General features: G+C 29.2%; 2 protein-coding genes across 5 annotated transcripts; one reads left to right on the top strand and one right to left on the bottom strand.

The window, feature by feature from the left end:
• Positions 1-2865: 2865 nt before the first annotated feature.
• On the top strand, positions 2866-8375 carry LOC114174226 (MOB kinase activator-like 1A). Of its 2 annotated transcripts, none has more exons than XM_028059020.2 (7): positions 2866-3010; positions 5131-5179; positions 6141-6249; positions 6401-6494; positions 7366-7499; positions 7593-7756; positions 7921-8375. In XM_028059020.2, the coding sequence occupies exons 1-7, from the start codon at positions 2988-2990 to the stop codon at positions 7993-7995; spliced, it is 648 nt and encodes a 215-aa protein (XP_027914821.1). In that variant the 5' UTR covers positions 2866-2987; the 3' UTR covers positions 7996-8375. The 2 variants fall into 2 exon arrangements, with proteins under 2 accessions (XP_027914821.1, XP_085526093.1); XM_085669967.1 differs by lacking the exon at positions 2866-3010 and adding an exon at positions 4332-4372.
• Positions 8376-9337: 962 nt separating this feature from the next.
• LOC114173756 (plant viral-response family protein) lies at positions 9338-12837 on the bottom strand. Of its 3 annotated transcripts, XM_028058338.2 has the most exons (4): positions 12536-12837; positions 12410-12440; positions 11171-11657; positions 9338-10086 (listed from the first exon to the last, which is right to left on the bottom strand). In XM_028058338.2, the coding sequence occupies exons 3-4, from the start codon at positions 11515-11517 to the stop codon at positions 9597-9599; spliced, it is 837 nt and encodes a 278-aa protein (XP_027914139.2). In that variant the 5' UTR covers positions 11518-11657; positions 12410-12440; positions 12536-12837; the 3' UTR covers positions 9338-9596. The 3 variants fall into 3 exon arrangements, with proteins under 3 accessions (XP_027914139.2, XP_027914140.2, XP_027914141.2); XM_028058339.2 differs by lacking the exon at positions 12410-12440; XM_028058340.2 differs by lacking the exons at positions 12410-12440; positions 12536-12837 and having other exon boundaries at positions 11171-12372.
• Between the last annotated feature and the right edge of the window lie 2567 nt (positions 12838-15404).

Below are 15404 nucleotides of genomic sequence, written 5' to 3'. Positions count from 1 at the left end.
CTTGTGTGTCACACTTTTACTCTAAGTAGGAGAACTAGTAAATTGTGTATGCATGATTGTGATTTGAATAGAATGAACTTATGTGTGTAATTGAGAGATTGGTGTGATAAATTTAATTTGATATTGGTTCAATTGGTCTAAATCTGTGTTGATTGGTTTGTGAATGACTTTATTAATGTATGATGCATGAATCCACTTCTTAGTGTATTTGTCACTTGATGTTTTGTGAACATAATTGGAATTAAACTATACCCATTTGATGTAAAAGAAAAAAAGTTAGTTAGGTCAGAAAGATTCAATTGATCAATCTAATTCACATAAATAGCAATTTGAAATTTACAACAGCCTTGAACTGTATCACATAATCATTTATTATATTTGTTAAAATTATGAATGATAATATGAGTTGAGTCATATTTGTTAGTTTCCTTAAAAAACATGAAGCAAGCTAGGTATTATAAATCACTTGATTTGTTTAGGTTTCCTTGGCTAACACACATCTCATGCATGTCTAAGGATAACAAAACTAACCATTTATGCAGATATTCGCCGATAAAATTTGTGAGTAATGGGTATCTTAATATCCATTTAAAATTGTCGGGTACGGGTATCATATTATTCATACTCGTATATTTGTTACCCGCAAAAAATTAGAATTAAAATTTAATTTATATTTTGTTAAGTTAAGTTTAATTAAATATAAGATTTAATTTATATTTTATTAGATTAAGTTTAATTAAAATAAAAATTTATTTATATTTAATTTTTTTGTACTTTTATTTAAATTTTATTTTAAAATTTAAAAATTATTTATTTTTGAATTATCTATTAATATTCTTGTGTACTCGCAATTTTTTTTTTGCATATAGACACTATGTACCCAACAAATAACTCAACAAAATTTTATTATATTTTAATTTTTAAGTCAAACATATTTTTTTTTCATTTTCTTATATATTATTTTGCATATTTAGTTTATATAAACGATAATCATATATAAACATTAATATGTTAATCTTATGGTTGTCGACTTTGGTTGAATTTTATTTTAAATGATAGGCTCATTGGATGTAACAATGTTAAATATTAAGAAAAAATATTATAACATTTGTATGTAACTTCTTTTAAGATTTTATTTATTATACATATTGGGATAGTCCAACTCAGTTTTTTTTAATCAAATTGGGACAAGTCAATTGCATTATCTTTATAATTTATTTTTAAGAAATTAAATTAAAAAATAGATTATATAATTATAATTTGAAGTTAGATTTCAAACAAATAAAATTTATGTTAGGTATAGATGTAATCTTTAAAAATTAAATAGAGATTTCATATCAGAGAAAAGAAAAAATAGAAAGCTCAAAAATCTGAAAGAGGTGAAAGTCTTTGGAAAAATATTTATTTATCATTTGCTGCCTCTTACATGGTTGTTTTGAAAGACAAAATAGTGATGGAAAATAGTCTTAAAATAAATAAATAAATAAATAAATGTTTGAGGATTGAAAGTTTATAACAGGTAAATTTTTGAGATAAAAAACAATAAATTAATTTTATAATATATATATATATATATATATGATTTCTTAATTTTTTAAAAATATATTATTTATCTCCATAATTTTTGTAAAAGAAAAGCAACTTTAAGTAATGCTATTTTTTGTTTAAATTCCAAGGACTACTTTTTGTTGTTACTGTGTTAAAATGTGGCTTATAAAAGGATTAAACTTTTTTTGTTTCTGATTTATCTACGAATGAATCTAAAATATGCGATAATTTTATAATCGTTGATATTTGTAGAGATATTTTTCAGGAAGTAATATCTATTATCGAATTTGATATTAAATTGTACTTTTTTTGATTTTTTTTTATGTATTAAATTGTGAAATTTATCGACAAAGTTATGTTATATAATACACACCTTCTATACTTATACATCCGTGGATTAAGTTATCACAATTTTCATTTTTTTCGCTGACAAAATTAAAATTGACGTACGTACATTAATTATTAAGTTATCAATAAAAGATTATTTTTCATTATAGTAAATTCAATATTATTAACTAAAATTGGTATAATATATTAACATTTAAAATTAGATATTATGATAGGTTTAATTTTAGCTTATAAATCGATATTTTTTATAAATATTTTATAAATTAAAATATTAAAATATTAATTATTTAATTATTGTTTTTATATATTGTGTCATTAAACTTGAAATCTCACCTTTATTTGCATAATCATCAATCTAATTTTAAAAATATTAAATATTAAATTAGTTTCGATTTTTATTAAAACTATATTTTGATTCCTCAAAAAATACTAGTCACCGATGTACATCATAAAAAATATTTAAATCATATATAAGCGTAATGTTATTTTAAAGATTAAATATATTTTTTATCATTTAAATTTTTAGTAAAAGTTGTAATTAATTTCTATTCGAAATTTTGATTTAATTTAATTATATAAATGTTTAGATTTAATTATTTTAATCAAAGTTTGTCAAGTTTAATTTACGTTTTTAACGCATTTCAAATATATTTCTCAACTAATCTTAAAATAGATATGTGACAAATGATGTAAATAACTTAATTACTATTGTGAAACATATTTGAAACGATAAATAAACTTAATAACATCTAATTAAAATGATTAAATTTATGTATTTTTAAAATTGATATATTAAATTAGGCCAATTTTTCTTAAAATTAATAGATTAAATTAAGTTGAAATTTTAAAGAAATAAAAAAAATATATTTAAACCTTATTTTAATAATCGAAATATGTCGATACTCAATTATTACACCACGCACACGCAAGTGGAAGGGACTAAGGAGTGATTAAAAACAGAAAGAAGGGTGATTTGGTCATTGTGACAAAAAATAAAAATAAAATATTCGAATTCTAAAGTCGAAACCTTGTGAGTGGAAAAGACGCCATAGACGAAAAGTTTTCCTCTCTCTCTTTCTCTCAACCCAGCCATGAGCCTCTTCGGTATAGGCAGGTAAGTGCGAAAGTTTCAATTTTTACTACGATTCACACTTCTCAACTTTCAATTCCGAGTTTTACTTTCTTTGATTTTTGTTTGCATTTTAATGGATTCTTCTTCTCACAGTTTGTTATGTTTGTGATCCGATCAGTGATCTTTGTTCAATATTTAAATGCGTAGTTTATTTTTCAATTAAACAACTTTTAATCTGGATCACGTTTTTTACATTCAAGTATATGTATTTGGGGAAATTTAGTGCGCACTACTACTATGTTTATCAGTGATCTATTGTTAATCCATCGTACTATTTAATTACTCTTAGTAATTCTGTTGAGCAGGTAGAATTGGAGTGATTTTGTGTATTCCATGTTTGGGGAATAGATTATTTCGGGGAGATTTTTTCTTTCTTTAAAGGGTGTAGGTTATTAGACTGGTTTTACATGCTCATAGTAAACTTAATAGAGTTTAGATGATGAATTGATTGATAATTAGAGTAAAGTTGTTTTAGAAAAGAGTTATTAAGCAAACAAAATATGAAAAGGAAATCAAACAAACCCTTGTTCTTTTAAGATTCAATAATTATATTATAGAGAAAGTTCACCATGCACTTTCCAAGCAAATCCAGAATTATTTCAGTGGATAAAATAAGTAATGGCAAATTCCCCTTTTCATTCCATAGGATTTTCCTCGCAGTTTATTTAAGATCAATATTTCTTAACATATCTCAGTATACTTCTCGTAATTTCACATTTGATCAAGTGTATGAGATTTGGTGAAAGAGCCTTATTGTCTGGTTTAATTTTTTTCAATGGTCAGCTAAACATGATTTCTAGTTAATCTATCTGACATTATGAGTCTAAGGAGCTTAGATGTCGATTTTCTGCTATTGTTGTCAATGGTGAGTGGTTGAAGGACACAATTTTGCCACATAAATGCGCCATTGTGGCTTGTGGCTCCACCATAACGGGTCTCCCTTCAGAAATAGCCTGTGGCAGTAGGCAAAAAGTTCGCACCGCCATTCCAAACTAAAGAACAACCATTTAACAACAATGTTATTCCCTCCCTATTCATTTACTTCTGGCTACCAATAATTTTTATTTCTTTCGACAAAATCATACAATACTGATCCTCCCTTTTTATCTACTTCCATTTTGTTTGGAAAAACATTTCTATGCACTAATTGTAGCTCTTTAACTCTCCGGGAGGTTTTCAACATATCATAAGTATTTAATGAGCAAATTTGTTGCTGTTTGAGATCATGTGACACATTCAAAATTTGCTCATTTATCTGATATTTTATCACATCCTTTTGACCAAGTGAACAGCAGCTATTCCTCGGACAAACAACTCTATGATTTCTTCTGAAAAAGTTATAGGGTATCTACCTTTTTTTTTTTTTTTTTTTCATCAGTGATATGCCACTTTTTTCTGTTCTCCTAGTTAATGTTAAACAAATTTAATTTCTGAAATGTTAAATATTAGTAAATTATAATATTGTTGACTTTTCATCATTTCGTCATTCATAACTATTGGTACAATGGTACTTCTATGAAAACAAGTACTTGAATTTTTAAATTCATTCGTAGTTTAATATGAAGACAAAAATGTTTCAGTTGTCACTTCAATTGATTGTGTATAGAATTCCTTCATTACCTCTATGTCCTATCATGTGATCAGTAATCCATACTTCTTTAGCATTTCAAAACCATTTATACCCTTTCGTGTTTGTCTTACCTTTCCTTTTTTCTTTCTTTATATCAAACTAAATTGGTTTATTATGGTGTCACAAATGATCACTACTCATATTTGGCCTGCTCTTTTTTTTTTCCATGTAAATACTTGCTGATTAATGGACAGCTAGTTGACGCAGATATTTTTATAATCTGGACGTTCAAGTTAATAGACTCCCCCCTCTCACTAACAGTTACAAATGTGTGAAATGATTTTTGTTAAAAAAATGAATAATCAGCAATAGAGATATAAAATAATTATTATGCTTTTAGTGCAACTTTGGATGATACTATTTTGCATGTCACAAATGCAAACAATGTTGATGAAATATTTTTAGTAATTCAGTTTATTTTGATTCTCTTCCTTCCTTCGTTAGTATCTTACCTGATATTGTTCTGCAACAGAAACCAGAGAACATTCCGCCCAAAAAAAAGTACTCCATCTGGAAGTAAGGTGGGTTCCTATTATTTTTCTGGGATCCTGTTTAAGATATTATTTGTTCTTGATGATTTTAAGTTTTTGTTTTTCTTCATTTAAAGCTTAGAGCCTTGCTGTTATGACCAATTCAGTTTTTATTGCACACGTGCATGAAATGAGAAGGAATTGCTTTAGCCTTACACAGAGCTCACGAAAGGCATCCTAATGATTACTCAAAATATTAGATTGCTTGAAGCACTAAATGTCCTTTTGTTAAAAGACCCTGTTCAAAAGCAACTGGGAAAATCTCTGCAATATAATAGTATATTTTATTTTTCTTGGAATTTAGAAATATGATGTAAAAGGATAAGAATTTGAGAAAAAGGAACACATTTAGAAGTAAAATGGTTTGATCCTCCCAAATGAGACTATTTTTTGTCAGGGAAGAGATGATGTAGGAAATGGATTTACATGGTATACTCAATAAATGTAATCTTTAATTGTGTTATCTTCAAAGTAAAGTTACATTTAATGGAGTCATTTTATAAAATCATATTTTACAATATTACTTTGTATTGCATTCACTCCAAAATTGATGACGAATATCTAACCGTCACGCATTTAACACAATTTACGCATTTTCGGCATGTTTGTGTTTTGCTCTTGGCAGCTGTTAAAAATTGTCTGGACTTGTCAAGTTGTCTTATTTGTTTCTTTTTTAATCTTTGGCTGAAGAGGGGAAGGGGAAGGAAGGAGTAATGGTAAAATTCTCTTAATTTTTCGTCGTCAATGGTTATGAGTTTATAAGTTGTCCTTACATATATAGATATAATTTGGGTTTTTTAGTTTTCAACTGGTTTTTTGTGATAAACGTGAGGCAGTGAGGCAGAGAAGATAGTGATCCGATGGTCTGTCTTGGATTTTTTTAGATTCGCACAGATCCAGTGGGAGCTGAATGGAACTCTGCTGCTAATTATTATTATTGTTATTATTGCAGGGAGCTCAACTTAGAAAACATATTGATGCCACATTGGGTAGTGGAAATCTGAGGGAAGCAGTAAAGCTACCTCCTGGGGAGGATTTAAATGAGTGGCTAGCTGTCAACAGTAACTATTTTTCTCTCTCTAATGCCTTGTTAAGAGCAGTGTATATTCTACATGAAGTTTTCTTATGCCTTTTATTCTTGATTTCCTCCTCTATGTATTAATAGAATTCTGAGATGCAGTAATCTAACCTTTTTTTCTGTCTACATTACAGCTGTTGATTTCTTCAACCAGGTGAATCTGCTTTATGGTACCCTTACAGAGTTCTGTACTCCAGAGAATTGTCGGACAATGTCGGCAGGACCCAAGTATGGAATATTTAACTGACTGATTTCTTTGTTTACCTTTCATTTTGAGGGGGAAAGCATTTGTATGCTTTTAGATTTTTAGTCGGATGACGTTCTTTCAATTATCTTTGCTGTTGGATGAAAAAATCTGAGTTCCTTGAAACAATGTCCATTGTGTATCTAGTATCTTGAATTGACTGGTAACTAAATAACTATGAAGCTTGAAACAATGGTTGTGTTCTTAAAGCTTATCTTAAAGCTTATCACACTTTGGCATAAATTGTTTACTCCTTGTGAGTATCTCCTTCTATAAGAATTTGAATGTAGTTTTTTACAAAATAGTGCTATCACACTATTTTGGTAAAGAAAAAGGTTGCTGTTGCGTAGTGCTGTTAAAGGTGCCATTTCTTCAGTTATTTGTGTTAATTTCTTCTTTGGTTCTCTGTATCTGCAAATCATTGGCTATTCTTGCCAATTGTTCATTTTCTATAGAATCTAGACTGTTACTTTGCAGTGAGTAAGTTCTGCACTTCCTTTCTGAAAGTACCTAAAAAATACTCCAATTGCAGGTGTGTAAACTTTCCTTTAATATTTATAATAATTCTAGATCCATCTGCGCTATATATTTATTTATACATTGGCTCTTATGTTGTCTTGCCTTTCAGTTCTGTGTTTCTGCAAAATCATGTAATTTGGATGCTTGAGTCAGTCATTTTGTTTTGATTCTAGACAATATTTAGCAATGAGTGTCTTTTGTACTCTACCCTTTTGGTGGGAACTCGTGTGTTTTATGTAAACATACCTATAATGATAATCAAAAGTCTAGATCCATCTGTACTAGATATTTATGCATCCGTAGTTCTAATGTTGTACTCTGTTTGGAATACTTTAGGTATGAATATAGATGGGCAGATGGTGTACAAATTAAAAAACCTATTGAGGTTTCTGCTCCAAAATATGTAGAATATCTGATGGACTGGATTGAAGCACAGCTTGATGATGAATCCATATTCCCTCAGAAGCTTGGTGAAGATTTTAATATTTTATTTTTGCATTAATATTCTTAGATTATATGATCATCTTTTTCATTTTGGTTCCTTAAACTGTGAAATCTTTCAGGTTCACCATTTCCTGCCAACTTCAAGGAAGTTGTGAAGACAATATTCAAACGTTTGTTCCGTGTATATGCTCACATATATCATTCTCACTTTCAGAAAATTGTGAGCCTCAAAGAAGAGGCCCATTTAAACACTTGCTTCAAGCATTTTATACTCTTCACCTGTGTAAGCCTCATATTTTCCTTTTACTTGTTTATTTTGTTGAAGTAACTTATCTGGCTCTTTGTCTATCAATCCATTTTTAAAAAATAATATTATCAATAATATAAATAAAATATTTGTCTAACTGTGTAGATTTTGTTTGAAATTAACTAGTATTTGTTATGCAGGAGTTTGGGCTGATTGACAAAAAGGAGCTGGCACCCCTTCAAGAGCTTATAGAGACCATTATCGTCCCATACTAGAGAAATGAATCGGGTCCTTCTGTGAAAAATCTTATCCTAGAAAGCACAACTAATGTATTACTCTAAATAGAAACTGCATTTTAGTATTTGACTTCACAAAGCCTCCTTGCATTTGTTGTGTTATATGTGCTTGGGAACAGGATCTAAGTCATCCTTCTTCAAAGCTTACCAGAGCATCTTTTATATGCAAAATGGGGCATCATAGATTTAAAAAAGAAGTTAATTGTACTGGTTCATATATGCCAAATGTGAAGACCTGCATACTTAAACAGAAGTTTGAAGTTGGAAGGTTGTTGCCAAAACAATGTTCACTAATAATTTAGCAACACATGAACTATGCATATTTCTATGGCATTGCTCCTACATTTTTATTGGATAAATTGCTATCTAGTTTTATTTTATATATATATATATATATATATATATATATATATATATATATATATATATATATACACATATATATGAACATGTGGAAATTGAAAAGGGAGAGACTATTGTAATTTTAAAGTAGATAGATTGCAACTGAATACAATTTGTTTAAATATTAAAGAGGAAATTATTCAGTCTCTGAAATTGTATCTCATTTTCTGAAGCTAAGAAAATTTTGAATAAATTCTTATATTTTTCTAGCTTTTAAAATCAATGTTCATTTTGTGGTCTCTGGTACGTGGATTTAAGTGATGATAATATGAATATATTTATGGATTAAAGAGGACAAAAATAACTCATGACAGTTTTTTCTATATTTTAGTTTTAAAGATTTATATTGATGAGATAAATTTTTAGAATAAATTGATGAGTTATTCTTCATAGAAAAGCAAACTATAAATTGCAAATATAAAGTCGGCGCAACGTCCTAAAAGCTGGTTTGATAAACTTTACTGTTGTCGCACTCTCATGATATGTGTAACCAATATGAAATTATCAAAACCTCATAGAACAAAAAACCAACCAGACTTTGCTTCACAAACCCATAAAGTGAGATTATTGGAAAATCAACCATATTCAGAAGAAAAATGTTATCAGTATAGTTATTCTTATTTTATAACATTATTTATTAATTGGTATTAGATCGATTACATGTAAATTTATCAAAATAGATCCACATGAGATATTTAAAAGTCCCACATAAAATATATCTAATACGTATAAGATAATCAAACCATGATGAAGGAAACCTATCTACCAAACATGTCAAATGTTCAATCGAATGCATAGCACAGTTAGCTTTAGTTTATTATTCTGTCTGAAAAAATGATCCTGTTAAGGTCCAATGCATCATCATTATCATCAAGAATGAATGATGACCAACGAAAATATGATGTAAGTGGAATCCACATTCTGTAATCAGCAAAAATCATTTTGTAATCATATACCTCAGAAAAACAATCCAAAGTTACTTTAACATCAGACTCCTAAAATTATTGTCACCACAAAAATCTATCCTTTTTTTTTCTCTTGGGGTACTTTTCACTTTTCTGTGATCATATATGCATGAACCTTTTCACTTCATTATACAGTCGTGTTCTATAAGAAACTACTCTCCAAATACATTACCACTATCACTAGAAAAAGAAAAAAAAAATAGCAACACTGCTTCATTCCTCATCAAATCCAACCTGAAATGCATGCAAACTCTTAACTTCATACTTCCCATATCTTGATGCAGCAAAAACATATGAAGCCACAGTTCCCACAAGGACCACAAGAACAGCAACAAAGAGCTGAAAGTTTGCAAGCAATTCACCACGAACCTCACTATCAGCGGAATGACATGTGACACTCATCTCCCCAAGCTTGCAACCACTTGGCATCATAGGGCCATACAGAACAAATGCAGTCTGATAGAACCATAAACCTTGCAGTGCTATAGCAATGCCATTGCACAAGTCCACTGGAAAGCTTGTTGGCAAAAGGGCTCCAGCAATTGAAGATAAAATGCAGAGTCCCACCAGGAAGACAAGGAGGGTGTGATAATAGCCCTCAAGACCCTTGTGTGTTGTTGAGTGGAAGTAGAATAGAAGGTACTCTGCACAGAATGCTGAGGCAGCAATCAAACAAAGAGCACCTTCTGGCAAGGGAAGAAATCTGTTAAGAAAAAGTCATAAGGAAAGATGATTCAAAAGATATATAAAATAAGATGCTTGAAAGGAAATTGGTAACTGTTTCATGTTTAGTAAACTACAGATCATGACATGGAATTATAATCAATGACATATTGAAGAAATGATAGGAAAATAAGAATATGCAGTTAAAGATAGAGGTCTATGAATGAATCATTATGATTGGGAAAAGAAAATATCTATGGCAGTTGAACTAATTGAAAACCTCCTGAGAAGAAGCTTTACTTCTTGTTCACCTAATTCCTTATGGTAATTAGATTGGTTGTCAGTTTCTTTACATCTTATTATCTAAATGTTCCTTAGCCAAACTAAACAAAGTAGGTTAAAATCAACTTTTGTTATAGTCCCTACATGACAAACTATACACTCTGGTTTTTACAATATGAAATGACTCTTGTTTTGCTGATTTGTGGAAATTTACTCAGGTTTAAGCCAAACTATAGAAGTTTCTTAAGATTAAACTGAAGAATAATGTGAAATGTAGAGACCAAATATTTAATTTCACCAAAAATAAATTAAGGTGAACGGCATAACTATTAGACCCCCTCATAGCAGAATTATTTTGAATTTTCATTTCATAGCCCCACAGCTTCCAACAGATTGTGACTCAGAGAACCAAACCAAATGCAACTAGTGCTGTCTATGGCGTGGAGTTATATATCTCACAAAATTATCTTAACTGTTTCAATCATTATCCCATTTCTCATCATACAGCAGTAGCACTCAAAACCTACTTTCACTTAAAAAGCAGGTTAGTAGAACGTGATTTCAAGAACTTTAGTTTAATTTCAAGAATCAGAAACAATGAATGAAAAGCAATATTTTCAACTGTTGGAAAAAAAACTGATAGAATCTAGCATTACAGAAAGCAGAAAAAATGTTAAATCAAGATTTGGATTGTCTAAACCATATGAGTAATCAAGATTTGGACAGAGCAAACTCTGAGTTAAACATTATTAGTTCTTTGATAAAGAAAAAACATTCAAGTTATAAAGCAAAATTTATCCTATTCAAAAAGGTGATGGAGAGAGAGGGAGAGGGGAACTAACCCGGTCTCTTGGGAAAGTAAGGCAACAACACCGAAGATGAAAAACATGAGAAGCATTCCTGAGTGCTCAAAGTCATTCATATGAGAAGGATTAAGGACCCCATTAACAAAAAACTTGAGGTGAGTTGAATACAAGAGCTCGATGCACATGTCAATGAAAGCACCGATTGTAATAACATACAGCTCCAGGTGCTTGAGCCTCCCATCAAACCCTGGCACAGGATTCCAAACCCTCACTTCAAATGCCTTAGGATTACGAACATATCTCACCACAGAGCCCCATATGTGCCACAACCCAACTACAAAAAACAGTGTCCCTGGCAAAGCATGACCCTTGAAAGATCCCATGCTTCTGATTAACTTTTACCTCTCCAAAATACAATCTCCTTAGAATTTAACCAACTTGGCCTTCAATGATTCCTTAGCTGGAGCAAATTAGATAGATGATCACCGAAGAATTCCCCCTTTATAAGCTAACCAATTTTTTCCTGTATACAATAATGTCACCATCAGTTTTCAAACATTAAATAGCAGTCTTTTTGGACAGAATCTTCTTAAATTTTATATATATCTGATGTGCTCCAAAATTTAAATTGTTTATTATTTTTACTGCAACTTTAACAGTTTAAAAGCTTTTCTTTTACACCAGGATCCAGCAAGGCCATCTTCTACCAAGAACCAAAGATGGATCCTACCCGGCCCTTGAATTTACAAGAGAAACTAGCAAAGCCAAGAGTTTTTGACTATGCAATTCTAGTGCAGTTCTTGTTCAGTGATTTTTTTTTTTGGTGAAATAAAACTCTGAAAAGTCTGTTTTTCAGAGTCAATCTTAAGTTTTCATTTTGACGGAGGTAAAGAAAAACTCCCCACACAAGTCCACATCTCAAAAGATGAGGAATCTCATTCAGTCAATCAAAATAAATCAAGGAAAAACCATCCTCCAAAAAAGTCAAAATCTAGAAACTCGGGTTAAAAACAAAGAACTCAGCCATGACAAAGAAATTAGAGAAGGAAAGGGAGAAACAAAACCAAGGAGATCAATCGATAAGTGGAACAATATCTCATCGTATGTAGAAAGAAAAAAAAAAAAAAAACCAACAAAGTATAACCCATCTTATACTCATGATTAAATCAGAAAACACAAATTCCTCTCCCCTCCTATGCATATCTATCTGGGTCAGATTGTGTGTGTGGGCATGAATGAAAGCTTAGATTTTTATAATCTACATCAGATGCATACTTGGGCACTTTACACTGTGGATAATGGGGTTCTGAAAAAAAAAGAAAAGAAGAAGCATAATCATAAAGTAAGAAAATTACAATGATGAAAATTGAAAAAGAAAAAGAAAGAGGATGTTTTACTTACCGAAGCAGTGATTGGTTCAAATACAGAAAATACTGTCTCTCTCTCCGATTCAAAAAGCTACGTTCTTCTGATCACGACAACACAACTTCTTGAATTCTTCAAGCAGAGACAGAACAGAAAAATGAAAAAAAAGAAAAAGAAACTTTGGTGGCACAAACTGCAAAGAGTGGTATGATGGTGGAGTTCGTGGGATCTGAGACCAATGATGTTTGGTTTTGTGGGGTTAAAAGGGTGAATCAAAAGAGCATAGTTGAGATTCACCAAAAAAGAAAAACAAGTAGTTTACTTGGAAACCGCGGTCTCTTTCCGAATTTGTTTTCCATACATAACTGGGCACGTTAACATTTTACAATCTCAATTAATGTAACAATATTATTATTTTTATTATTTTTATTTAAATAAACTATATAACAATAATTTGAAACAAATACAAATATAATATATAGTTTAGATGGGCTTGAAAAGATAAGAGTTTGTCAAAACATAGATCACATCATTATTATATGGTGTGTGCTATTATTCCTTTTCAGTTATTAATTATGGCATTTCTTTTTAGTGCCGCCGGCGGGTTCACGTTATTTCGTTTAAAAAAAATGTTCGAATTAAGTTTATTTGTTTAGGAATAAAAATGAAACTATTTTTCTCTTGCATAAAATTTAGATGAAGTCCAACCTAAATATGTTAATCAGAGTTTGGCTAATTATAAAGTTACAAATAAAAAACATTTTTAGTTGGGAGATAAATTTCGTACCCAGAGAAAAAATTACTAGACAAAGAAATTCAAATAGAATCTCTTCAATAATAAGATGTAGATAGTTTCGGTTTGATATTAGTTAGACTTGGTTTTTCAAAATTAAAACTATTGGTTTTTTATTTTGTAGACTGTTATGGTAAAGAGAGATAATGATTGTTTTATTAGAATATTTACTGCATTTTGATTTTCTTTGGTTTATTGTCATTGTTCTTTATAATTGAGTATTCTCATAAATTTTTAATTATTTTGTTAAAATTTAGAGTTGCATTCATTATTTTTTTTATCATATATTATTATTTAAAATACTCTTTTTTTAGGCCATAATCTTTCATTCCTTTCTTGTTCATAAAAGAAAACGTATTTGTTTTTTTTCCTTTTACACATCTCATAAGCGCATTTACAAATTTTACTTTAATAACACATTTTTATAAAAGCTAACACATTTATACTTTTACTAAGACTTTATTTCTTTACAACAAAAAAAAAATTGATTAGTAATTATTAAACTACTATCTTTTTAAGATTAAAGTTGCTATCTAAAAAAAATAATTATTAATTTTAACAAAGAAAAAAAAAACGCTTATGTTTTTTCTTTTACACATCTCACAAGAGCATTTTCGTCATTACATCTTTTTTACAAATTTTACTTTAATAACAAATCTTTATAAAAGCTAACACATTTATATTTTTACAAAATCTTTATTTCTTTACAACAAAAAAATTACTCAGTAATTATTAAACTACTATCTTTTTAAGATTAAAGTTGTTGTCTAAAAACTTAATTATTAATTTTAAAATTAATGAGTTATTGGATTTTTTTTTCAATATAAGTGATGTTATATAGTTAAAGGATGCAATGAGAAAGTGAAACCAACATCTATTGTTGACCAAAAGTATAAAAGAATAAAAACAAAGCTAAGTTCCATGTTCAAAGGTTTGGGGTTGGGACCATATTTTCATATGTTTCCTTTTAGTTCACAACTCCTTTTCAGGAGCCAAATTTTACTGAACCTTTTGATCACTTTTGTCAGCTGAAGGTTGCAATTTGGTTTCTGACCTATTCTTCAAAATGCATTTTAAATAAATTAAATAGTAAGAATAAAAAGTAAATTAATATAAATTAATGTAATGTACTAATGCATTTTACTAACAAAATTATAAAAAATAATTAATTTATATAAATTGGTAACAATAGTTTAAGTGTTTTATAGGTGGATGAGATCGATTACCTTATAACAAATGTCAAATTACCTTATAACAAATGTCAAATAAGTCGAAGTCACAATCAATTACGCAATATTTGAATCATTATGTTCTTAACTAAAAAAAATTTACGTGTTAATTAACTAAGGGTGTGTTTGGAAACATTTCTAGAAAATTGATTCTATTTGATGTGAGAAAATCAATTTAAATCAATTTTGATCGAGAAATTATAAAGAGTATACATTTTTTTTATTTATTAATTTTAAAATTTGATTTTAGATGTTTCTAAATAATTTATTAACATGAATTAATTTTAAAAATTAATTTTGAATATTTTGAAAATAAAATCAAACATACACTACTACAGTTCATAGATTTTGAGTTAATGATATACGACCGATCCAACATTCACATCCAAAAATTATAAATTGAATAACTACAAATGGTTTTATTTGAAATAAATTGATACTGGTGGTGATGGTTGATCATAGAACATCAGCCACAACACTGCTTCCTACCCCAAAACAATTTTAAAAAAAATAAATACCAACAGTTGCAATTATGACTTTTGGTTACTGTTGTGATTGAAATATTGCCACAGTTTTCTTCTCCAAACTTCCCATATCTCTTTTGCACATATTCACATATGTGTCAATGTCCACTATTGACCATTATAACCTCCTTTATCAAATTAGTAAAGACAAAACTCTTATTTTCCTATGAGTTTCTATTGCACCAATGCTCCTTCATGTTTAACATTTCCTTTGAGGTTATTTTTTGTGGTAGAGATAAAATAAAACGAAGATAAGGAAAAATAGACCGTTTTGTCTGACAAAAATAAATAAAAAGAAATATTATTTTATTTGTTATTATTAACTTTTTTATCATTAATATTATATTTTTAATTCATCA

The sequence above is a fragment of the Vigna unguiculata genome, chromosome 2 (genome assembly GCF_037176805.1).
Source record: "Vigna unguiculata cultivar grain cowpea cultivar isolate G323 ecotype 2 chromosome 2, ASM3717680v1, whole genome shotgun sequence".
NCBI lineage: Eukaryota > Viridiplantae > Streptophyta > Magnoliopsida > Fabales > Fabaceae > Vigna > Vigna unguiculata.
This window is presented reverse-complemented; position numbering and strand designations above follow the sequence as displayed.

What these genes read in the sequence shown, in the direction of transcription:
- LOC114174226 (XM_085669967.1), top strand. Translation starts at nt 4,347, where the DNA reads ATGATTTCTTCTGAAAAAGTTATAGG. An exon ending in GTACTCCATCTGGAAGTAAG is followed by an intron (nt 5,180 to 6,140) that starts GTGGGTTCCTAT and finishes TTATTATTGCAG; the next exon opens with GGAGCTCAACTTAGAAAACA. An exon ending in TGAGTGGCTAGCTGTCAACA is followed by an intron (nt 6,250 to 6,400) that starts GTAACTATTTTT and finishes TCTACATTACAG; the next exon opens with CTGTTGATTTCTTCAACCAG.
- LOC114173756 (XM_028058338.2), bottom strand. Translation starts at nt 11,517, where the DNA reads ATGGGATCTTTCAAGGGTCATGCTTTGCCAGGGACACTGTTTTTTGTA. An exon ending in TTACTTTCCCAAGAGACCGG is followed by an intron (nt 10,087 to 11,170) that starts GTTAGTTCCCCT and finishes TTTTCTTAACAG; the next exon opens with ATTTCTTCCCTTGCCAGAAG.